The following is a 24,512-nucleotide window of genomic DNA, read 5'->3' as shown; positions in this document are numbered from 1 at the left end:
TATTTTCTTTTCTAACTTTCATAATCAGAGAGTATCTTCTCTGATCACAGGGAATTCTTTCAAAATGACTTATCAAATATAAGACAATCTGAAAGTTGTTTAAAGTTTAGAATATAAAACACTTGTGCTTAGTATGAATAAAAATAAATCTCTCTTGCTCAGAGAGCAAGAAAACATAATTGTTATTTTTAAACCATAACTTAAAGTCAAATCAGCATAAGGTTCCATAATTAATATTTTACAAAAGGCCCTACTCACAGTTTATGATTCATTGGACAAAACTACATATAACTTTTCTCCACTAAAAACATTCTATATAAAAATCATATACTAAGAAAAACAAATATTAGCACAAGCAGTAATTATCATCTAAAAAAGACTAAAATATACATTCTTTTAAACTTTTGGAAGCATGAGAAGTGCTTCTTCATAGCTGTTGATAAACAGAAAATAAAGACAAACCATCATTATTTTTGTCCAAACTCTTAAATGCCAATTTCATTTTTTTCTCATGGTCTTTAAGGTACTTCATAAATTCTTCAAAATCCAGCTTCCCATCTTTGTTGACATCACCAGTAGTGAAAATTTTCTATAAAAAATAAAAAAAAATAGAGATATTTTATATGGGTTTAAAATACCGAATTTTTTTGTACAAAAACTTTAAGGAAATCGGCTGTTTTCCTATTAAGAAATGTATTTTATAAATTCCAAGGTAGAAGACAAAATCTTGACCTAAATTTAAATGTTTAAAATAGTCTTTCTCCTTTTGAATTTCCAAAATTACATGATCTCTTCCTAAAGATGATCCTTATAAAAAGCTGTCATATCAAATTGTCTGTCTCTATCAAGAAAAATCATTTGTTTTGAGAAATATTATTTCACAAACAATAATATACATACACATACTATATAATGTTCAGTTCAGTTCAGCCGCTCAGTCGTGTCCGACTCTTTGCGACCCCATGAATCGCAGCACGCCATGCCTCCCTGTCCATCACCAACTCCTGGAGTTTACCCAAACTCATGTCCATAGAGTCGGTGATGTCATCCAGCCATCTCATCCTCTGTTGTCCCCTTCTCCTCCTGCCCCCAATCTCTCCCAGCATCAGGGTATTTTCCAATGTATATGGATACAATAATATAATATATATACTATGTATATAATTATATGAATACAACGTAAAATGGATACTAAATATTCACATATAATACTATAATATGTATATACATAACATTATATATGGACACACATATATATAAAAGATAAATGTATACCAGTAATGTCAGGTTAGGTTAACATGTTTTTTTTAATCTTATAATTTACCACAGTAACAGAATAAAAACATCATTTACCCTAGTAAATGTGGAAAAATTTTTGATGGGTTCTACATCTTTATGACTAAAAATTCTGAGCAAACTAAAAACTCTGAGTAGTGCTTCCTCAAACTAATAAAGGGTATCGACAAAGAATTCTCGTCTTTTTTGTTTAAACTAGTATCAGTAGAATTCTTTTATCTGCAACCTAAATAGTCTTGATTCAAATGCCACCAATCATCACATTTTAAAAGCAAATACATTTTATTGTCACTAAAAAATAATTATTTTAATTTCAGATATACACATGCAAAAAAAAAGTTTAAAAAAAAGAAAAAAGAATCATGGCAGGATCTGAGGACCTTCAAGCTACCCTAAAGATAGGACCACTGCTGACACCACTCAGTCTTCGGCACTATTGCCTGGGCAGGCTACTGTGATAAGAAATGATTAAGTGCTCTGGAGATTTTCAAGAGACTGGAAATTCTTCTTCACATGGAAGAGAGACTATAAAATCCAAATCAGTTGTAAAACAGACTGTCTAGTGGGCCTCGTTGAAAGTCTTATGATCAATGAGAATTCAAGATGCATTTTATTGCCTTGCTAATATAAGTTTTACTCTACCAACATCCCCTCAAATAGAGTAAGTACCTAAACACTACAAGACATATTGTATTTTGTTCCACAATGTGTACTCAAAATTATTTCTGTTGTTTCACCCATATGTATCTCTTTAATTCAATGTTATTCCTCAGATTAATTAATAAATATAATACTGAAACCAAAAAAAAAAATAATAAAAAAAATAAAAAATAATTATTAATCTTTAATTACTTTCAAAATTAGATTAAGGATGATTTTCATCTAGAAATTATTTTGTAATTACTCAACACATACAGAGATTTGCACTTGTGTCTTGGCTCAAAGGCAGGAAGAAGAGTGAGAAACTTTATAGTAGGAAAAAAGGAGTTTTCCAATGTGCCCTGACTGGAGACTGCTGGCCTGGGAAAACTTCTGGATTTAAATGGGTCACCCTGTGTGATTGGTTGGGGGACATATTTAGCTCTCTCTGGTTGGTCCTAAGTTGGAAGCAGGGACAAAAATTGGGGAACTGTCAGTGATCAATCAATTCCTGACCATTTGGGGCTGTTACAGAAGTCATAGTTAAGCTTCTTGGACTGTCACCAGAGATAGCATTCCCTGAAACAAAAGGTTCTGTGTGGTTACTGTATTGCTGTAAAGAGCAATAATATTGCATAAGAACCTGGAATGTTAGGTCCATGAATCAAGGCAAATTAGAAGTGGAAAAACAGGAGATGGCAAGAGCGAACACCAATATTTTAGGAATCAGCGAACTAAAATGGACTGCAATGGGTGAATTTAACTCAGATGACCATTATATCTACTACTATGGGCAAGAATCCCTTACAAGAAATGTAATAACCATCATAGTCAACAAAAGGGTCCGAAATGCAGTATTTGGATGCAGTCTCAAAAGTGCCAAGATGATCTCTGTTTGTTTCCAATGCAAACCATTCAATATCATAGTAATCCCAGTCTATGCCCTGACCAGTAACACTGAAGAAGCTGAAGTTGAACAGTTCTATGAGGACCTACAATACCTTCTAGAATTAATACCCAAAAAAGATGTCCTTTTCATCATAGGGGACTGGAATGCAAATGTAGGAGTCAAGAAACACCTGGAGTAACAGGCAAATTTGGCCTTGGAATACAGAATGAAGCAGGGCAAAGGCTAATAGAGCTCTGCTAAGAGAACACACTGGTCATAGCAAACACCCTCTTCCAACAACATAAGAGAAGACTCTACACATGGACATCACCAGATGGTCAACACTGAAATCAGATAGATTTCACATCTATCAGATAGATAGATTCATTGCAGCCAAAGATGGAGAAGCTCTATACAGTCAGCAAAAACAACACCAGGAGCTGACTGTGGCTGTGGCTCAAATCACGAATTCCTTATTGCCAAATTCAGACTTAAATTGAAGAAAGTAGGGAAAACCACTAGACCATTCAGGTATGACCTGAATCAAATCTCTTATGACTTTACAGTGGAAGTGAGAAACAGATTTAAGGGACTAGATCTGATAGACAGAGTGCCTGATGAACTATGGGCAGAGGTTCATGACATTGTAGAGGAGACAGACAGCAAGACCACCCCCAAGAAAAAGAAATACAAAAAAGCAAAGTGGCTGTCTGAGGATACCTTACAAATAGCTATGAAATGAAGAAAAGCAAAAACCAAAGGAGAAAAGGAAAGATATACCCATTTGAATGCAGAGTTCCAAAGAATAGCAAGCAGAAATAAGAAAGCCTTTCTCAGTGATCAATGAAAAGAAATAGAAGAAAACAACAGAATGGGAAAGACTAGAGATCTCTTCAAAAAAATTAGAGATACTAAGGGAATATTTCATGCAAAGATGGGGGTCAATAAAGGACAGAAACGGTACGGACCTAATAGAAGCAGATGTTAAGAAGAGGTGGCAAGAATACACAGAAGAACTGTATAAAAAAGATCTTCACGACCCAGAATCATGATGGTATGATCACTCACCTAGAGCCAGACATTCTGGAATGTGAAGTCAAGTGGGCCTTAAGAAGCATCAGTACGAACAAAGCTAGTGGAGGTGATGGAATTCCAGTTGAGCTATTTCAAATCCTGAAAGATGATGCTGTGAAAGTGCTGCACTGAATATGCCAACAAATTTGGAAAACTCAGCAGTGGCCACAGGACTGGAAAAGGTCAGTTTTCATTCCAATCCCAAAGAAAGGCAATGCCAAAGAATGCTCAAACTACCGCACAATTGCACTCATCTCACACGCTAGTAAAGTAATGCTCAAAATTCTCCAAGCCAGGCTTCAGCAGTACATGAACCGTGAACTTCCAGATATTCAAGCTGGATTTAGAAAAGGCAGAGAAACCAGAGATCAAATTGCCAACATCTGCTGGATCATCAATAAAGCAAGAGAGTTCCAGGAAAACATCTATTTCTGCTTTATTGACTATGCCAAAGACTTTGACTGTGTGGATCACAATAAACTGTGGAAAATTCTTAAAGAGATGAGAATACCAGACCATCAGACCTTCCTCCTGAGAAACCTGTATGCAGGTCAGGCAGCAACAGTTAGAACTGGACATGGAACAACAGACTGGTTCCAAATAGGAAAAGGAGTACATCAAAGCTGTATATTGTCACCCTGCTTATTTAACTTATAGCAGAGTACAACATGAGAAACCCTGGGCTGGAAGAAGCACAAGCTGGAATCAAGACTGCTGGGAGAAATAGCAATAACCTCAGATATGCAGATGACACCACCCTTATGGCAGAAAGCAAAGAAGAACTAAAGAGCCTCTTGATGAGAGTGAAAGAGGAGAGTGAAAAAGTTGGCTTAAAGCTCAACATTCAGAAAACTAAGATCATGGCATCTGGTCCCATCACTTCATGGCAAATAGATGGGGAAACAGTGGAAACAGTGGCAGACTTTATTATTGGGGCTCCAAAATCACTGCAGATGGTGACTGCAGCCATGAAATTAAAAGACACTTACTCCTTGGAAGAAAAGTCATGACCAACCTAGACAGCATATTAAAAAGCAGAGATGTTACTTTGCCAACAAAGGTCCGTCCAGTCAAGGCTATGGTTTTTCCAGTAGTCATGTAGGGATGTGAGAGTTGGACTACAAAGAAAGCTGAGCACTGAAGAGTTTACGCTTTTGAACTGTGGTGTTGGAGAAGACTCTTGAGAGTCCCTTGGACAGCAAGGACATCCAACCAGTCCATCCTAAAGGAAATCAGTCCTGAATGTTCATTGGAAGGACTGCTGTTGAAGCTGAAACTCCAATACTTTGGCCACCTGATGTGAAGAGCTGACTCATTTGAAAAGACCCTGATGCTGGGAAAGATTGAAGGTGAGAAGGGGACAACAGAGGATGAGATGGTTGGATGGCATCACCGACTCAATGGACATGAGTTTGAGTAAACTCCAGGAGTTGGTGATGGACAGGGAGGCCTGGCGTGCTACAGTCCATAGGGTCGCTAAGAGTCGGACACGCCTGAGCAACTGAACTGAACTGAACTGTTGTAGTTACTGCAGAGTCCACTGGAGTTTTGATACATAAGCCCTCATCAGCCACAAAAAGCCTTTTTATAAATGGCTCAGACCGTCTATTACCAAGAACAACAAACAAACAAACAAAATTTTGTTTTGATAAAGAAGTAATGTGTTTCAAAGACTGAACCTGTTTATGGCATAATCTAGAATTTCTTATGAAAGGTTAATTTATTCCTAATAAATAAATAAAAGTCACACTTGAAAATCTAAGTACAAGAGAAGCTTTAAAAAAGCATTAAGGGCAATAGGTTTAAAAAGAAAACATGACTTAAAAATCCAAGTGCAATTTACAGAGAGAATATTTTGGACTGGCCTGGTCTATAGACAACATCCAGTCCAGGCCTCTGATGTTACAAATGAAGAAATCAAGACACAGTGCTTGGCATATAAAATGTGCTCAAAATACAACCGATCAATGACTGAATGGATGATTAAAATATAGACTTCCAAAGTTCACACAGCTTATTAGAAGAAGAGTTTTACCAAATCTTAACGTGACAGAACCCAACTGACAGTTTTTTGAGCATGAAGTGCCAATTTTTCAAATGAATTTGCCAATCTTTACCTCTCATGGATCTCCTAGTCTTCTGAGTTAAACATCCAAAGAGCAAATATTATTGGAAAACAATAATTATACTCAATAATAACTTCCAAACAGAAAATTACTTGGAAATAATAGAAATGCATGCAGCATCACATACTGAGAAGGATCCTCTAACCTACGTTGCTGGGGGAGAGATCTGCAAAACAAATAATGCCCAAGCTCATTTTTAAAAGTCTGATGATTAAAGCAAGTTATAAGGACATATTAGCTTGGGTGAGACCCCAAGACTACAAGCCATTCAGACTGATTGTCCTCCTTCAAAATCCAATATTAGAGAAGTTTCAACTACCACACAACTCTCAAAACACACACATAGTGATTATGCCAGTTCCCTAAAGAGGGGAGGGAGCATTCTTGGGGTTGATGCTCATAGGCTACTAATAACAGGTGAGTACCTTGAACAAGGTAACCCCAAAAACCAGTTTGCATCCAATATCTTGAGAGCAATTTGAATTCAGAAGCCCGAGTTCATCTCTAGTTAGTTATTTTGTCTCAGGACTTGCCTTGATGTCTTTTTCCTTCCCTGGATACTTTTGGAACACTTAGTAATGATTGGTTATTGTATTCCTTACTATATTCCTAAATTATCATATTAGAGCCAGGGGGAAAACTGAGAAAAATGCTTGAGAAGACTATTAGTAACATTGTTATTCTTCCTTCAGTAAGGTTGGTAATTGACCTGAAAACTACAGTGGCAGCCCAGATCAAGTTTAGGAACCTGTAAATTTGACTGTAGGCCTCTCTGCCCAAGGGTCCTCCAGAACTCTCAGCCCCAACATCTCTCTGATCACAGCACTTCTGAAGCCCACCTTCCCTCCATCCTGCATGACCCCTACACCCTGCAGGCCTTCCAGAAGCTCAAAGATGTCCAGGATCCCGTCTTCATTATGGTCTAGGTGAGAAAACAGTTTTTCATAGGAGGCGTCCATCTGGGATGTCTCTGGCGGGAGAAGCGACTAGAGTGGTCCACGCTGTGACCCTGTGAGTCTCGAGGTAAATGTGAAAGGCAAGATGGCAATCTCTGCCCACCGCAGGCCGAGTTGGAAGAGACCTGAAGTAGCAGCTGTCTCTCTGCTACCAAAGCCAAAGCCCTTCTGCCAGGTACAGAACAGGAAGTCGACCGTGCAGACAACGGCTCCAGAGAAGAGGCACACAGTGCACGCGGCGTTGGGGGCCAGATCTGGCGTGCGACGTCGCCGAGTTCCCGCCTCGCTCCCTGATCATCCAATCAGAAAGCCTGTTTCCACCTCACTCCAGGAAGAGTCTTTTCTCCTGAAGCATCCTGAAAGACTTCTGCACCGGTCTGTCTCTAAAGGTAGAACTTCTTTTTATAGAAAAGTGGGTAGGGGAATTTTGAGACATGGACTGTGGAGTTGTAATGACTAGTGGTGTTGGTCCCCCTTTTTTTTTTTTTTTTTGAAGTTGTTTAGTCACACTTTTTAAGACTTCTACTAAGGTTAAGGAACTTGGGAATCATTGTAATGATGCTTGGAACCTGAATGAAAATCTGCCAGCGTGGGCCTTTCCTTCTGTGATCACCCCCGCGCCCCTACACCAGGTCATTATCTTCACTGGGTTTCTGCAGTGGCTCCAGAACAAATATGAAATTCTTTGAGCTGCTTCCCTTCTAGCTCTTGGTAATCCTCTCAGCTGTAAGAGTCCTATGCCTCTTATGATTCTAAGTCTCTCCTGAGAAAGTTACAGTAAGAGTTTGTGCCTGTGAATACATGGCAGGCAACTTAAGTTTTAAAATTGTCCATGACTTCAGAGGCCAGCTGAACACAACTGTTAGATCAGTTAGCTGTGAACATGGGTACAGGAATACCTTCATATGCTACACAGTCTGCCCCAGTTTTCCTCCACCTATTAATAAAAGAATTACTACTAAATGGTGCCATGATGTGAGGAGAAATAAAAAATATCTGTAAAAATCTGTATTAAAAAAGTCAAGATCTTCCTTTTTTCATTATATTGGCTTATTCATTCTAAATCTAGATTTTTGTTTGTTTGTTTTTGGTCCTGTACTATTACAAAGTTTTCCAAGCCTGAACTGAATCAAAATAAGAACTTCCAGCTAAAATTGCTGACTCTCCATCAGTTTATTTTTCTGATTTCCATTTCAGTAAATTAAAATTCAGATTATTTCTTCTCCTCTTCGATGTTCTGAAATTTTTTTCCTCAGAGTATCTCAAATGATATCCAAATATTAATATCCTTTTAGAATGTTTTAATGTGGCCTTTGATGAAAAACAAGGAGGAGGAGGAGGGCAGAAGGAGGAGGAGGAGAGGGAGGAAGGGAGGGGAAGGGGGAAAGGGAGGAGGGATATTCTAAGAAAAAAGAAAAAGCAGACAGGATTACTAGATTCTTATGGGAATATTAGTAATAACTACTGTATTTCCTTGTTTCTTATACTACCCTGTACAAACAATTCCTGAGTCCTAGAAGAACTTAATGTGAATTTTATCTAAAACATTAATTTCATAATGAGGCAATTTGGAAACATGTAAAGGCAGGGTCAATCAAAAGAAGAAACTGTAGTGCATTCACTTCTGTCCTATGTGTCAGGCACTGTGCCTGGGTGTTCACTGGAAGGACTGATGCTGAAGCTGAAACTTCAGTACTTTGGCCACCTCATGCGAAGAGTTGACTCATTGGAAAAGACCCTCATGCTGGGAGGGATTGGGGGCAGGAGGAGAAGGGGACGATAGAGGATGAGATGGCTGGATGGCATCACCGACTTGATGGACGTGAGTTTGAGTGAACTCCGGGAGTTGGTGATGGACAGGGAGGCCTGGCGTGCTGTGATTCATGGGGTCACAAAGAGTCGGACACGACTGAAGGACTGAACTGAACTGAACTGATGCTACAAGGGTAGGCAAGAAACCATAAAGATAAAAAGAGCAATTCACTAAGAAGATATAACAATGCTAAATCTGAACTCACCAGTAGTATAGTCCACTATATAGTCTATTTCTAAAATATAAAAGGGGGAAACTGACAAAATTATAAAGTTGGCAAATCTACAATTATAGAGATTCTGACACTTCTTTTTAATAGTGACTATAATAACATTATTAGATAATTTAAAGCCTATAATTAGTTGATTGTTTATTAGGTACCAGGTATTATTCTAAGAATTTAACACATTTTAATTAATTTATATTTCACAATAACCCTATGAAATAAGTACTGATATCACCTCTGTCACAGATGTGGAAACTGAGGCTAGAGAGATTTTAAAATTTGCCCCAAAGTTATCAAGTAAGTAGCACAATCACAATTTAAACCCAGATAGTTTGGCTAGACTTTTCTTACAAAGTCATCTATGTGTGTAAAAAGATGTTTATCTGGCAAAACTATGGAAACAGAAGATCAGTGGTTGGGGGTGGGTATAAATAGGCAGAGCACAGAGGACTTTTAGGGCAGAAATAGCACTATATGATATTATAATAATGAATACATGTCATTATACATTTGTCCAAACCCATAGAATATACAATACCAGGAGTGAACTCTAAAGTAAGCTATGAACTTAAAGTGATAATGATGTGTCAGTGTAGGTTCATCCTTGGTAAAAACAAAAAAGTACCATTCTATTAAACGATGTTGACAGTTGGGGAGGCTTATGTGTGTGGTGTCTAGGGGCAGAGGGTGTATGGGAAATCTCTGTACCTTCCTCTCAATTTTGTTGTAAACCAAAAACTGCTCTAAAAAATACTTTTATATATTTATCTTATCTTATACAGCATTTATGGGCATCTTACAACAGGAGAACTTTTGGTTTTCTGTCCTACGTATGCTGGAAATAAAACCGTTAACAACTACTTTGCAGTTGAATATTTAATTGATTAATTTTTAATAACCAACTTTTAATTATTTCAAATGAGCCACTGCCTTGTTTAGGGTATTTCAAATCACAAGCCTTAAATCTTTTTGTATCACTGTGCTTAGATCATGAGACATGATCCTCATCTTCAGGATGTTTGGTATTAGTGGAGGACACAGTCAATAAATAAAAATAGCTTTTGGAGAGACCGGTGATGAACTTGTCTATAGAGGGTGGTCCAGAAAAGCTCATCCCAGAGAGATGATATTTAATTTTTTTTTAATCCTCTATTTTTTCCTAATCATAAAAATAATAATGTGTGATCATTTTTAAAAACTGAAATAATACAAAAATTATGAAGAAGAAAGTAAAAAGGTAATTTAACTCATACCATCCAAAAGCAATCATTATTACATTTTTATTAAAGAATCAAAAAGGAGTACTGAGAATAGTTAATATCTGGCATGAGCATAGTGATAGTATGTATATGTATGTATGTGTAAAGTATATTTTATGTATAAGATACATATATTAGGTATGTGACAAATACATGCCATCCTGTTCTATATGTTTGCATACACATAGTTTTATACAACTTATTTTATAATATATTCTTATATAAATTTTAGAAAACTGAAGACATTTTTTATTCCTGAGTTCTCTCTTTTTCTTAAGCAGTCTTGCCAGAGGTTTATGTTTTATTCATACTCTCAAAGAACCAACAAAGAAAGCATATATTTTGAAATTTAAAGCACACATTTAAATAATTCATGGGTCAGGGATGAAATCATATAGGACATTAGAAAATACTGGGAGCTAAGTTACGACAAAAATACAAACTTATGGGATGAGATGAAAGAAGTGATCAAAGGGATATTATAGCTCAAAATGGGCTCCCCTGGTGGCTCAGATGGTTAAGAATCTGCCTGCAATGCAGGAGACCCAGGTTCCATCCCCGGGTCAGGACGATTCCCTGGAGAAGGGAATAGCAACGCACTCCTATATTCCTGCTTGGAAAATCCCATGGAGAGAGGAGCCTGGCAGGCTACAGTCCATGGGGTCACAAAAAGTCAGTTAATGAATCAAACATTCAACTCAAGAAATCAGAAAAGGGGCAAATCAGTAAACCTAAAGAAAGTAGAAAGAAATAAACAAAAGCTAATGGAAGAAAATTTAAAAACAGAGACAATCAGCAAAAAATACCAAAGTTGGCCGGGACAGGGAGAAGGACTAGCAAGAAAAAAAGATTTCGTGAGATTGAAGGTGGGAAGAAGAAGAAAACAACTACAGATACAGTCAGAACTTCTTTAAAACCGTAAGTGAATATAAGTATTATGAACCTTGGACAAAATCGGCAGTTTCCTAGAAGTTGTAGCTTACTAAATCTGACTCAAGAAGAAATAGCCACTTGAAGAGGCCTGTAACTACTACAGGCATTGAATGAGTAGCTTAAAATACTACTATAAAACAGTTGTTCGCTCTCAGAACGTATTCACTTTCCCTCTTGGGATAGAGAATGCCGAAGTGTCCTCTTACGTTTCAGAGGGGCTGGAGATGTTCCAAGTATCTCCGCCCTGCTTTAGGAGCTGCTCTCGGGGACACAATTATGACTCAGAGAAGCCGAAATTGTTCAGACGACGGGCCAACCCTTCAGGTCAACTTGTGGACTTTGGGTATTAAGAATGTCTTAAACAATGGAATGTTGCCTCTCCTCCTCAACGGGAAGTTGGGGGGAAAATACGATGGTTTTTCAAACAGTTCTAAAACAGCAAACTATCTGATACAAGAAAGCAGGTTCGAAGAGAGATACAAAATGTGAGCCTTTTTACACAACTTGGAGCCACTTTAGTGTGAGAGCTAAAAAACAAAACAAAACAAAACTTCATTAAATGTTTGCAGAGGCTGAGAGCTACAAAAAGGGGGTGGAGGGGTACCAAAAGTACTGGGTACAGGATTTTGAACTGTTAAGAGCGAGCTAGAGCACTGCCGCACTCATTGTTCTGGAAAAACACCAGTAGCCTTTCAGATCTCGACGAGCATCGGTTCCGGGGTACCTGGCCGCGGTCCCCATCCCTGAGCTTCTGAACCATTCGCGGGCTGGCCGCCTTAAGTCCGGCTTCTTCCTGCCGCCGCCCTAGTCCTGGAGCGCCCAGAGTCCCTGCAGCCCTCCCGGCCCCTCGGGCCACGCCCCGTAGCAACCCACCTCCTCGGCGTCCTGGCCCAGGGGGATGCCCAAGCTTTTGAGTCCCTCCTGCAGCTCGCTGATGTCCACCACGCCGTCCCCGTTGCGGTCCAGTTTCTGAAAGAGGGTCTCGTAGCGCGTTGGCGGCTCCACGTCCTGGCAGGCCGCAGTGGGCAGCACGAAGCCCCGCAGCCAGCGCAGCATGATACCGGAGGCGCTGGCCCGCCCAGCCGAGGGAGCTCAGGGGTGTAAGGCCTGGCGGCTAAGGGACTGCCACTTGCAGTCCGACGAGCCGAGACCCTACGAGCCGCCTCGGCGCACAGGGAGTGGCCGCTCTCGCTGCGGCTCTGGGAGGAGCTCGCCGGCGCCAGCCTCCCGGAGAAGCGCGGGGGACGGGCCAGGCGCAGCCTGGGGCTGGCAGGAAGTGCAAAGGCTGCGGGGTGGGGCCCGGGAGGGGCACTGGGACCTGACGAGTGAGCGCTGCTCCATCTGAGTGGAGCAGTTGGGGAGGTCCGAGAGACTGTGGGATTCTGCGTCAGCCTGTTAAAGAGGGGCGAGGGTGTGTGTGTGTGTAGAGGTTGGGGGTTGGGGGGGCAGCCTGACGCTCAGGTTACTTAACTTCAAGCCCTCCCTCCCTTTCGGTTTGTAGCCCTGGTGAACTGCCCAGAAATAGTTCTCTCCTCAGGGAAACTGGGCCTTCTCGGGCTTTGTTTCGAACACATCTCTTTTTTCCCTGCAACTCCACAGATCTGGATCTGTTTTCCGTTCACAGAAATGAGAGAGTTGGGTGGCTGCACACCTGGGATGGGAATTAAGCTTTAAAACGCAGAGGAGTTAAATCTGAAAGCAATTTAAAAAATGAAAAGGAACACCTAAAACTAATACAGTGTTGTGTAATTGTAGCTCAGTAGAAGTGTGCGTGGGGGTGGAGGAGCCTTTCGCAGAAAAAGTCAGCATCCATCCAGGTGGATGAGGCTACTTCGATGTAGTTTAGTGTGATCTGCCCGATGAGTTTTAGAATCTTAGCACATATCAGCGGAGAAGACAATGGCACCCCACTCCAGTACTCTTGCCTGGAAAATCCCATGGATGGAGGAGCCTGGTAGGCTGCAGTCCATGGGGTCGCAGAGCCGGACACGACTGAAGTGACTTAGCAGCAGCAGCAGCAGCAGCAGCACATATCAGAAAAACTTCAGGCTGCTCCTCCTCAAGATGGTGCTTACAAGGCTTGGGATTACTGCCCAGGAAATTCAGAACTCTTACTGCATAAAATGGGATAAGCGAAGGAATAGTGGACTTACAGAGAAAATACCAGGCAGGGTCCTAATCTTTCAGCTGTGTAACGCTGAAATGTGAAATCGGAGATGTGTCATAACCTCCCTGGGTAGCCTCTCATCAACAAAAGGAGAGTATGAGTATCTGCCTCTTAACAGGGTTGTATACTGTATGTGAAAGATCCTAAAGTACCAGTCAGGTGAAATATTAATGGTAGTAATGCTCTGTTCATCCACAGCTGCTTATATCACTGGGTTCCTATTATCTGCAGGAGATATAGATCTGTACTTGTAAATAAGGATCTGCCCACATCTTTTGAATTATTAAACAAAGACTAGTTCCAGCTAGTTAATTAGTCCAGACTAATTACTAAACAAAACCTAGAAACTGAGACCTTGACTTTCCTTCCCCTCATACTGTTTTGTATATTTAAGACATATGCAAATCTAGAGTTTGTAAACTGAGGGCTACCTGTTTAGTTACAATCATCTTGAAACCCATTTATTTGCTTTTTTTTTTTCTCTCCTCCCAATTTCCAGTTTTTTTTTAAATTTAATTTTATTTTTAAACTTTACATAATTGTATTAGTTTTGCCAAATATCAAAATGAATCCGCCACAGGTATACATGTGTTCCCCATCCTGAACCCTCCTCCCTCCTCCCTCCCCATACCATCCCTCTGGGTCATCCCAGTGCACTAGCCCCAAGCATCCAGTATCGTGTATCGAACCTGGACTGGCAACTCATTTCTTACATGATATTTTACATGTTTCAATGCCATTCTCCCAAATCTTCCCACCCTCTCCCTCTCCCACAGAGTCCATAAGACTGATCTATACATCAGTGTCTCTTTTGCTGTCTCGTACACAGGGTTATTGTTACCATCTTTCTAAATTCCATATATATGTGTTAGTATACTGTATTGGTGTTTTTCCTTCTGGCTTACTTCACTCTGTATAATAGTCTCCAGTTTCATCCACCTCATTAGAACTGATTCAAATGTATTCTTTTTAATGGCTGAGTAATACTCCATTGTGTATATGTACCACAGCTTTCTTATCCATTCATCTGCTGATGGACATCTAGGTTGCTTCCATGTCCTGGCTATTATAAACAGTGCTGCGATGAACACTGGGGTACACGTGTCTCTTTCCCTTCTGGTTTCCTCAGTGTGTATGCCCAGCAGTGGGATTGCTGGATCATAAGGCAGTTCTATTTCCAGTTTTTTAAGGAATCTCCACACTGTTCTCCATAGTGGCTGTACTAGTTTGCATTCCCAGCAACAGTGTAAGAGGGTTCCCTTTTCTCCACACCCTCTCCAGCATTTACTATTTGTAGACTTTTGGATTGCAGCCATTCTGACTGGTGTGAAATGGTACCTCATAGTGGTTTTGATTTGCATTTCTCTGATAATGAGTGATGTTGAGCATCTTTTCATGTGTTTGTTAGCCATCTGTATGTCTTCTTTGGAGAAATGTCTATTTAGTTCTTTGGCCCATTTTTTGATTGAGTCATTTATTTTTCTGGAGTTGAGCTGTAGGAGTTGCTTGTATATTTTTGAGATTAGTTGTTTGTCAGTTGCTTCATTTGCTATTATTTTCTCCCATTCTGAAGGCTGTCTTTTCACCTTGTTAATAGTTTCCTTTGATGTGCAAAAGCTTTTAAGGTTAATTAGGTCCCATTTGTTTATTTTTGCTTTTATTTCCAATATTCTGGGAGGTGGGTCATAGAGAATCCTGCTGTGATGTATGTCAGAGAGTGTTTTGCCTATGTTCTCCTCTAGGAGTTTTATAGTTTCTGGTCTTATGTTTAGATCTTTAATCCATTTTGAGTTTATTTTTGTGTATGGTGTTAGAAAGTGTTCTAGTTTCATTCTTTTACAAGTGGTTGACCAGATTTCCCAGCACCACTTGTTAAAGAGATTGTCTTTAATCCATTGTATATTCTTGCCTCCTTTGTCAAAGATAAGGTGTCCATATGTGCGTGGATTTATCTCTGGGCTTTCTATTTTGTTCCATTGATCTATATTTCTGTCTTTGTGCCAGTACCATACTGTCTTGATAACTGTGGCTTTGTAGTAGAGCCTGAAGTCAGGTAGGTTGATTCCTCCAGTTCCATTCTTCTTTCTCAGGATCGCTTTGGCTATTCGAGGTTTTTTGTATTTCCATACAAATTGTGAAATTATTTGTTCTAGCTATGTGAAGAATACTGTTGGTAGCTTGATAGGGATTCCATCGAATCTATAAATTGCTTTGGGTAGTATACTCATTTTCACTATATTGATTCTTCCAATCCATGAACATGGTATATTTCTCCATCTAAAAAATATGGAACGCTTCACGAATTTGCGTGTCATCCTTGCGCAGGGGCCATGCTAATCTTCTCTGTATCATTCCAATTTTAGTATATGTGCTGCTGAAGTGAGCACCCAATTTCCAGTTTTGTTAAGAATTACCAAGGTCCTCAAACATCATCAAATTTTCTATCCATCCTTGAAAAATCTCTTTTAATCCCTACTATGAACACTGTGTACTTGAAGAGAAGCTCCTTGAAATGGTCATCTCAAACTCCTCAAACTCTAATTTTTTTTTCTTTTCCTTCATCTTTTTTTTTTTTTTTTTGTAGTAAATAGAGGAATTATTTGTCAACATTTTGACTGACAGAGAAAGACAAATACCATGCATTAATGCATATATATGGAATCTCAAAAGATAGAACCGATCATCCTACATGCAGGGCAGCAAAGGAGACACAGACATAAAGAACAGACTTTTGGACACAGTGGGAGAAGGAGAGGGTGGGATGCTTTGAGAGAACAGCACTGAAACATATACATTGCTGTGTGTAAAATAGATAGCCAGTGGGAGTTCAATGCGTGACGTAGGGAACCCAAAGTCAGGGCTCTGTGGCAGCCTGGAGGGATGTGGGAGGGGGGTTCAGGAGGAAGGGATCACGTGGATGCCTATGGCTGACTCATGTTGAGGTATACCAGAGGCCATCACAATGTACTGGAGTAATTATCCTCCAATTAAAATAAATAACTTAAAAAATTTAACTGACAAACTTATGTTTGCACAAAACTTGTACAAGAATGTTCATAGCTGTTTTCTTCATAATTACCAAAACCCATAAATAAGCAAAATGTTCTTAAATGGGTGAATGTTAGATAAACAACCTATGTTGCATTCATACAATGGAATACTACTCAGCAATAAAAAGTAATGAACTGATGCATGCAGCCATACATTACATGACATACTAGAAAAGGGAAAACTATAGTGGCAGAAAACAGATCAGTGGTTGTCAGGTGCTGAGGAGCTGGGGGGAGTGATGGAACTGTTCTATGTTTTGATTACAGCTGTGTTTACACAACTGTATGAGCTTGTTAAAATGCACAGCACTATGTACTAAAATGGTTTAATTTTACTCTGTGGAAACATACTTCAATAAATCTGACTTTTTAAATATGCAGATGACACCACACTTATGGCAGAAAGCGAAGAACTAAAGAGCCTCTTGATCCCATGAAAAGTTGGATCAACTTAGTGACTAAACAAGAATAACTTTATACTAGCAGAGATTTTCAAACTTTAACATGTGAAAGATGACCTGGGGCTCTGGTGTAAGTGCAACTCTTATATAGTAGACCTGGAGAAATTCCAGATGTTCAAGCTGGTTTTAGAAAAGGCAGAGGAACCAGAGATCAAATTGCCAACATCTGTTGGATCATCAAAAATGCAAGAGAGTTCCAGAAAAACATCTACTTCTGCTTTATTGACTATGCCAAAGCCTTCGACTGCGAGAATCACAACAAACCGTGGAAAATTCTTAAAGAGATGGGAATACCAGACCACCTGACCTGCCTCTTGAGAAATCTATTCGTGGTCAAGAAGCAACAGTGAGAACTGGACATGGAACAAGAGACTGGCTCCAAATTGGGAAAGGAGTACATCAAGGCTGTATATTGTTACCCTACTCATTTAACTTATATGGAGAGTACATCATGAGAAATGCTGGACTGGATGAAGCACAGGCTTGAATTAAGATTGCTGGGAGAACTATCAATAACCTCAGATATGTAGATGACACCACCCTTATGGCAGAAAGCGAAGAAGAACTAAAGAGCCTCTTGATGAAAGTGATAGAAGAGATGAAAAAGTTGGCTTAAAACTCAACATTCAGAAAACTAAGATCATAGCATCTGGTCCCATCACTTCATGGCAAATAGATGGGAAAACAGTGATAGACTTTATTTTCTTGGGCTCCAAAATCACTGTAGATGGTGACTGCAGCCATGAAATTAAAAGATGCCTGCTCCTTGGAAGAACAGTTATGACCAACCTAGACAGCATAGTAAAAAGCAGAGACATTACTTTGCCAAATCAAACCTATCGTTTTTCCAGTAGTCATGTATGGATGTGAGAGTTGGACTATAAAAAAGCTGAGCGCCAAAGAATTGATGCTTTTGAACTGAGGTGCTGGCGAAGACTCTTGAGAGTCCCTTGGACAGCAAGGATATCCAACCAGTCCATCCTAAAGGAAATCAGTCCTGAATATTCATTGGAAAGACTGGTGCTGAATCTGAAACTCCAATACTTTGGTCACCTGAAGTGAAGAACTGACTCATTTGAAAAGACCCTGATGCTGGGAAAGATTGAAGACAGGAGGAGAAGGGGACAACAGAGGATGAGATGGTTGGACAGCATCACTGACTCGATGGACATGAGTTTGACACCTACTCTGGGAGTTGATGATGGACAGGGAGGCCTGGAGTGCTGCAGCCCATGGTGTTGCAAAGAGTAGATGTGACTGAGCAACTGAACTGAACTGAACTGAACAATAGCAACTTTTATGTGAGAAAAGAAAATGTTATATAGATATTTACACATCTGCATGAGGCAGGGCATCCCTACACACTTGTATGTTGCTAATTGCCAAAGACTAATGGCACCCTACTCCAGTACTCTTGCCTGGCAAATCCCATGGACGGAGGAGCCTGGTGGGCTGCAGTCCATGGGGTCGTGAAGAGTCAGACACGACTGAGCGACTTCACTTTCACTTTTCACTTTCATACATTGGAGGAGGAAATGGCAACCCAGTCCAGAATTCTTGCCTGGAGAATCCCAGGGATGGGGGAGCCTGGTGGGCTGCCGTCTATGGGGTCGCACAGAGTCAGACACAACTGAAGCGACTTAGCAGCAGCAGCAGCAGTGTTTCTACAGAGGCCAAGAGCAGAAACCCTGAACTTTCCTTAGCTCAATTTATTTCTGTAGTCAGGACAGGAGCCTGGGTTCAGCCCAGTTCAACTTGCTTCTGTTTTCCCTGACATCTAGCCTTCTCGGGTGCTACTATCTTCCATCACTACCTTTTAACTTAAACAGTTTCATCTACTTTGGTCTTTGAAAACCTCCTTCAATACCTACTTTGAATACCATATAGTTAAGGGGTTCTGCTTGAATAATCAGTTGAGATTTTCATATTTTTTGCTGGTAAACAATCTTACCCTTAAAAAAAACAAACAAACAAACAAACAAAACCCTACTGGAGCACTTAGTTCCAATAAGACCAAAGTTTCAGCTGGTCCACAAGGCTCTGATCATATTTCAAACCCTGATCATTGCTGTCTCAAATTTAAGTGTTCACAAAGTGGGATAACTAAGAGTTTGTGTGTGTGTGTGTGTGTGTATACTCAGTCCTGCCGGACTCTTTGGGACCCCATAGGCTGTAGCCCGCCAGGCTGTCCATGGGGTTTTCCAGGAAAGAATACTGGTGTGGGTTGCCATTTCCTTCTCCAGATGATCTTCCTGTTGGCTCAGCATAAAGCTATCACCATCACTGGAAAGACCGTTTTATCATACTGTGAGTTTAAATTTCAATGTTCTAGTAGTCTTTAGGAGACAATAATCATTTTACGTTTTGACTCATTTATCACATTAAAATAACTGAATATTCTCCCCATGTTTTCCAAGGCATCTAAGAGACAGAATCCAGAAAGAGGTGAATTCTGATCTTACTCAGCCTATCCACTATTCCCAACCCTTCAAAAGGTAATTTCAGACAATTCTCAATCACAAAAACATGGCACTTAATTACTGAAAAACTAAAAGCATCTATTTCTGCTTTATTGACTATGCCAAAGCCTTTGACTGTATGGATCACAATAAACTGTGGAAAATTCTGAAAGAGATGGCAATACCAGACCACCTGATCTGCCTCTTGAGAAATCTGTATGCAGGTCAGGAAGCAACAGTTAGAACTGGACATGGAACAACAGACTGGTTCCAAATAGGAAAAGGAGTTCATCAAGGCTGTATATTGTCACCGTGCTTATTTAACTTATATGCAGAGTACATCATGAGAAACGCTGGACTGGAAGAAACACAAGCTGGAATCAAGATTGCTGGGAGAAATATCAATAACCTCAGATATGCAGATGACACCACCCTTATGGCAGAAAGTGAAGAGGAACTCAAAAGCCTCTTGATGAAAGTGAAAGAGGAGAGTGAAAAAGTTGGCTTAAAGCTCAACATTCAGAAAACGAAGATCATGGCATCCGGTCCCATCACTTCATGGGAAATAGATGTGGAAACAGTGGAAATAGTGTCAGACTTTATTTTTCTGAGCTCCAAAATCACTACAGATGGTGACTGCAGCCATGAAATTAAAAGACGCTTACTCCTTGGAAAGAAAGTTATGACCAACCTAGACAGCATATTCAAAAGCAGAGACATTACTTTGCCAACAAAGGTTCGTCTAGTCAAGGCTATGGTTTTTCCTGTGGTCATGTATGGATGTGAGAGTTGGACTGTGAAGAAGGCTGAGTGCCGAAGAATTGATGCTTTTGAACTGTGGTGTTGGAGAAGACTCTTGAGAGTCCCTTGGACTGCAAGGAAATCCAACCAGTCCGTTCTGAAGGAGATCAGCCCTGGGATTTCTTCAGAAGGAATGATGCTAAAGCTGAAACTCCAGTACTTTGGCCACCTCATTCGAAGAGTTGACACATTGGGAAAGACTCTGATGCTGGGAGGGATTGGGGGCAAGAGGAGAAGGGGACGACAGAGGATGAGATGGCTGGATGGCATCACTGACTCGATGGACGTGAGTCTCAGTGAACTCTGGGGGTTGGTGATGGACAGGGAGGTCTGGCATGCTGCAATTCATGGAGTTGCAAAGAGTCAGACACGACTGAGCAAATGATCTGATCTGACTATTATTATTAAATCATGTAAATAATTGTCACTTCAAATCAGTTGTGTCAAATTCAAAATGGATTCAAAGCCACATAGCTATCTCAGAACTTTGAAAATATTTCAGTCTGAACACAGACTTTCTTCATTTTGTGATCATTTGTGAAAATTTTGTTCTGAAGACTGATAGATTAAAAATGCAAGAAAAAAACTGGACATCTATTGAAGAATCAATAATCATTGAAATTGTATCAATATTCTATACTTATGTTTTTGTATGTAAAGCCTCCATTTCCTGCCCTCCTGCTCTCCCTTCCTTCTGGAATCACCAGTTAAAAGCTATTAGGCAGGCTTGAGAAAAGCTACCCAGCATGGGTCAAAACTCAAGGAAAAAAGGTAACTAAGCAGGGCAGTAGCCTAATGTTTGTGAGACTGATTACATACAAAAGGATAGGGCAAATAAATGAGTATACTGAGGATAAGAGCTAGGCTTCTTGTTGTCAGAGAAGTGAGTTACAGATACACCAAGAGGAAAGCTAGAATGAATCCTACAGAGCTGAATTTGAATTCGTGGTATTGGTATGAATTCAGTTTTGAATATTTTTAGATACAGAAATGCAGAGGTGGTCTCTGTACTCATGGAACATACAGTTTAGTCAGGACAGACAGAAAATAAATTACTCATACCTCCAGGATAACTTTAACTAGAAGAAATTTGGGTCATATAATAACAATAAAACTAAGAATCTACAAAACAATAAAAATTTGCTTGTTGTACAGCAGAAACTAATACAACATTGTAAAGCAATTATCCTCCAATTTTTTTAAAAAAGCCTATGATAAACCATAATGGAAAATATTTATGTATAATGGGATGACTTTGCTGTACAATAGGGATTAACAATATTGTAACTCAATTATCGGAGAAGGCAATGGCACCCCACTCCAGTACTCTTGCCTGGAAAATCCCATGGACAGAGGGGCCTGGTGGGCTGCAGTCCATGGGGTCGCTAGGAGTCTGACACGACTGAACGACTTCACTTTCACTTTTCGCTTTCATGCTTTGGAGAAGGAAATGGCAACCCACTCCAGTGTTCTTACCTGGAGAATCCCAGGGACGGGGGAGCCTGAGCAGCAGCAGCAGCAGCAGCAGCAACTTAATTATACTTCAATAAAAATAAACAAAAAATTTTCTCTTCTAACATTCATTTTAACAGTTTTGCAGTGCATAGAGAAATTTCAAATGCACATTTTTTTATATTTTAAAAGGTTCATCACTCATATTTAAAATGAGACTTTTTGCTTTATTTCTTTCATATATGTTTGCTATGTATACTCAAAAACTAAATGTCTTTTACATTGTTTTGCTTGTATCTTCATAAGACCTTCAAACTCATGATCACTTGTTTCTTTGTAATAATGTGACTGAACCAGTATCTTTGTAACAAGTTTGATATAGTTTGAGAGCAATTCAATTTGCAGAAAGTCCATCTTTTTAGTACATTTTAGTGCACTAAATGTACATTTAGTACATTTTAGTGTTGTTTTCCTTTTGATGGAAAATGATCCACTATTGAAAAAATGGCCACAATGTAATGTTGCTACCAACTCAGCAGAGGGTGCTCCAACTTACAGATGAAGAACAGCTTTAGGATATATATTAATAGTAAAAATAGAGGGTAATGCAGGCAGGCAGCAGAACAAAGGAAAGAAGGAAGATTAATAGGTCTTTATTTTTTAGTCATCAATATAGTTACGGATTCCTAAAATATACCAATAAAAAAATACAGAACTAAAATATTATTTAAAACCTGGCTATAACATTTTTTTCTTTTTAAAAAAATATTCTCTGTCCATCTTCATTCACTATGTGCTCCAGTAAAACTAAAGGAATGCTTTATATTAAAACCCATTATGTTAGTTTTTTTAAAGTGTAACATATTTACTTTAAAAAATATTTTATATATTGCAAAAACAATCTATTACATCAACATCCTTCCATCAATAACAAAATAAGTTTCCTTTGGAGTCAGGAACTTTATGATCCCTGTGAATGGTTTCTCAGTGACTCAGTCATCTATTTAAGCCCTGAAGGATATAATGTAACTTTGTGCTGGAGGTGGGGGGGGGGTGGGGAAGGGGAGAACAATGGTTAAAGTTCATTTAGTAACCCTTGAAACCTTCTGTTGTCAAAATGTTACGCTTTTTAAAATTGTTATAGTGTTGATCCTTCTTCATTATTATTGTTGATTTTAATTAACCTTCCTTTTTCATGTCTTTGGGCTTCCCTAGTGGCTGAGCTGTAAAGAATCCGCCTGCAATACAGGAGACCTCAGTTCTATCCCTGGGCTGGAAAGATCCCCTGAAGAAGAGATCAGCTAACCGCTCCAGTATTCTGGCCTGGAGAATTTCATGGACTGTATAGGACAGGGGGTCACAATGAGTCTGACAAGACTGAGCGACTTTCGCTTTCATGTCTTTAAAAGTCTTCTGGATGTTGACTCTGTTCAGTTCAGTTCAGTCGCTCAGTCGTATCCGACTCTTTGCGACTGAACTGAACTGAACAGAGTCAATAGGCATTATATTACATGTGTGTGAGTATAGCCAATTTATGGTCATACCCTAATTCTGTATTTTTTATTTTCAAAGAAAAATACTTGAAGAAACTTAGTAGGCTATAAAGAGATGGTGTTTGGAGAGTCCAAGTGCCAGAAACCCAGACTGACTAATTTATGCAAGAAGCAAAGGACTGCAGCTGGAACTGAGGTAAAATAAAAACCATGGGGACTTCTCTGTAGTCCAGTGATTAAGATTCTGCACTCCCACTGCAAAGCTTTGATTCCTTGTGGGGGAACTAAGATCCCACATGCTCAGAGACATGTCCAAAAAAATAAAAGCAAATTAAACCAAGAATCATGAACCGGAACAGCCTCAATTCGGTATCTTGTGTCTCTGCTCCCATCTGTGCTCCTGCTTCTGTCTTCTCCCACAGTGCAAATCCCTTTCCTTCACATAGTAGGAAACATGGGTGTAACATCTCCCAGTTTCATATCTTACTACCTCAGGCACCAGAGACAGCCTTTTGTAACACTTTTTCTGGCACTAAGTTTCCAAATCCTCTTGAGGGACTCCTCAACTTAGGTTAGGGGCAACCCACTCCAGTACTCTTGCCTGGAGGATCCCATGGACAGAGAAGCCTGGTGGGCTGCAGTCCGTGGGGTCACGAAGAGTCGGACACAACTGAGCAACTTCACTTTCACTTTTCACTTTTCACTTTCATGCATTGGAGAAGGAAATGGCAACCCACCCCAGTGTTCTTGCCTGGAGAATCCCAAAGACGGGGGAGCCTGGTAGGCTGCCATCTATGGCATTGCATAGAGTAGGACATGACTGAAGTGACTTAGCATGAGCAAATAACAATGTCCATGGGCCAGGATTATAGCAGTGCATTGCAGTTCCCAGTGAATTCAAATAAGAAAGGGGAGAAGTGCATTTTGTGGAAGAGTATATAGATGTACAAACAGATTTTTCTTATTAAATATAATTGACTTGGGTTTCAGTATACCAGATTATATGTAATTTGCCAAATGTTCAAAAGTTGGTTCCATTTGAAAACAATTCAGAAAAATGTAAGCATCTATGAAATTGACTTAGTTCAGTTCAGTTCAGTCGCTCAGTTGTGTCCGACTCTTTACAACCCCATGAACCACAGCACGCCAGGCCTCCCTGTCCATCACCAACTCCCGGAGTTCACCCAAACCCATGTTCATTGAGTCAGTGATGCCATCCAATCATCTCATCCTCTGTCGTCCCCTTCTCCTCCTGCCCTCAGTCTTTCCCAGCATCAAGGTCTTTTCCAATGAGTCAAGCTCTTCCCATCAGGGGGCCAAAGTACTGGAGTTTCAGCTTCAACATCAGTGATCCAATGAACACCCAGGACTATGTGGATCTGTGTGGATCCACACAGATCTTTATTGACTTTGGCATA

The 24,512-nt window shown here is 39.9% G+C and overlaps 1 protein-coding gene and 1 non-coding gene across 2 annotated transcripts in view; both read right to left on the bottom strand.

Annotated features, from left to right (window-relative positions):
• Positions 1-12,485, bottom strand: part of LOC133244191 (mitochondrial adenyl nucleotide antiporter SLC25A24) — a 58,394-nt gene extending 45,909 nt beyond the window's left edge. The window contains exons 1-2 of the mRNA XM_061411005.1: positions 12,085-12,485; positions 463-589 (exon numbers count right to left, since the gene is read on the bottom strand). Coding sequence (XP_061266989.1) covers positions 463-589; positions 12,085-12,267 — 310 coding nt within the window. The 5' untranslated portion in view covers positions 12,268-12,485. The remainder of the gene's footprint in view (positions 1-462; positions 590-12,084) is intronic.
• A 3,173-nt stretch (positions 12,486-15,658) lies between these two features.
• LOC133245504 (U6 spliceosomal RNA) lies at positions 15,659-15,765 on the bottom strand. Its single transcript, XR_009735751.1, has one exon. It is a non-coding gene; the product is annotated as a U6 spliceosomal RNA (small nuclear RNA).
• Positions 15,766-24,512: the final 8,747 nt, after the last annotated feature.

This window comes from Bos javanicus, chromosome 3 (genome assembly GCF_032452875.1).
Source record: "Bos javanicus breed banteng chromosome 3, ARS-OSU_banteng_1.0, whole genome shotgun sequence".
NCBI lineage: Eukaryota > Metazoa > Chordata > Mammalia > Artiodactyla > Bovidae > Bos > Bos javanicus.
Note: the sequence above shows the minus strand (reverse complement) of the source record. Positions and strands in the feature narration are given on the sequence as shown.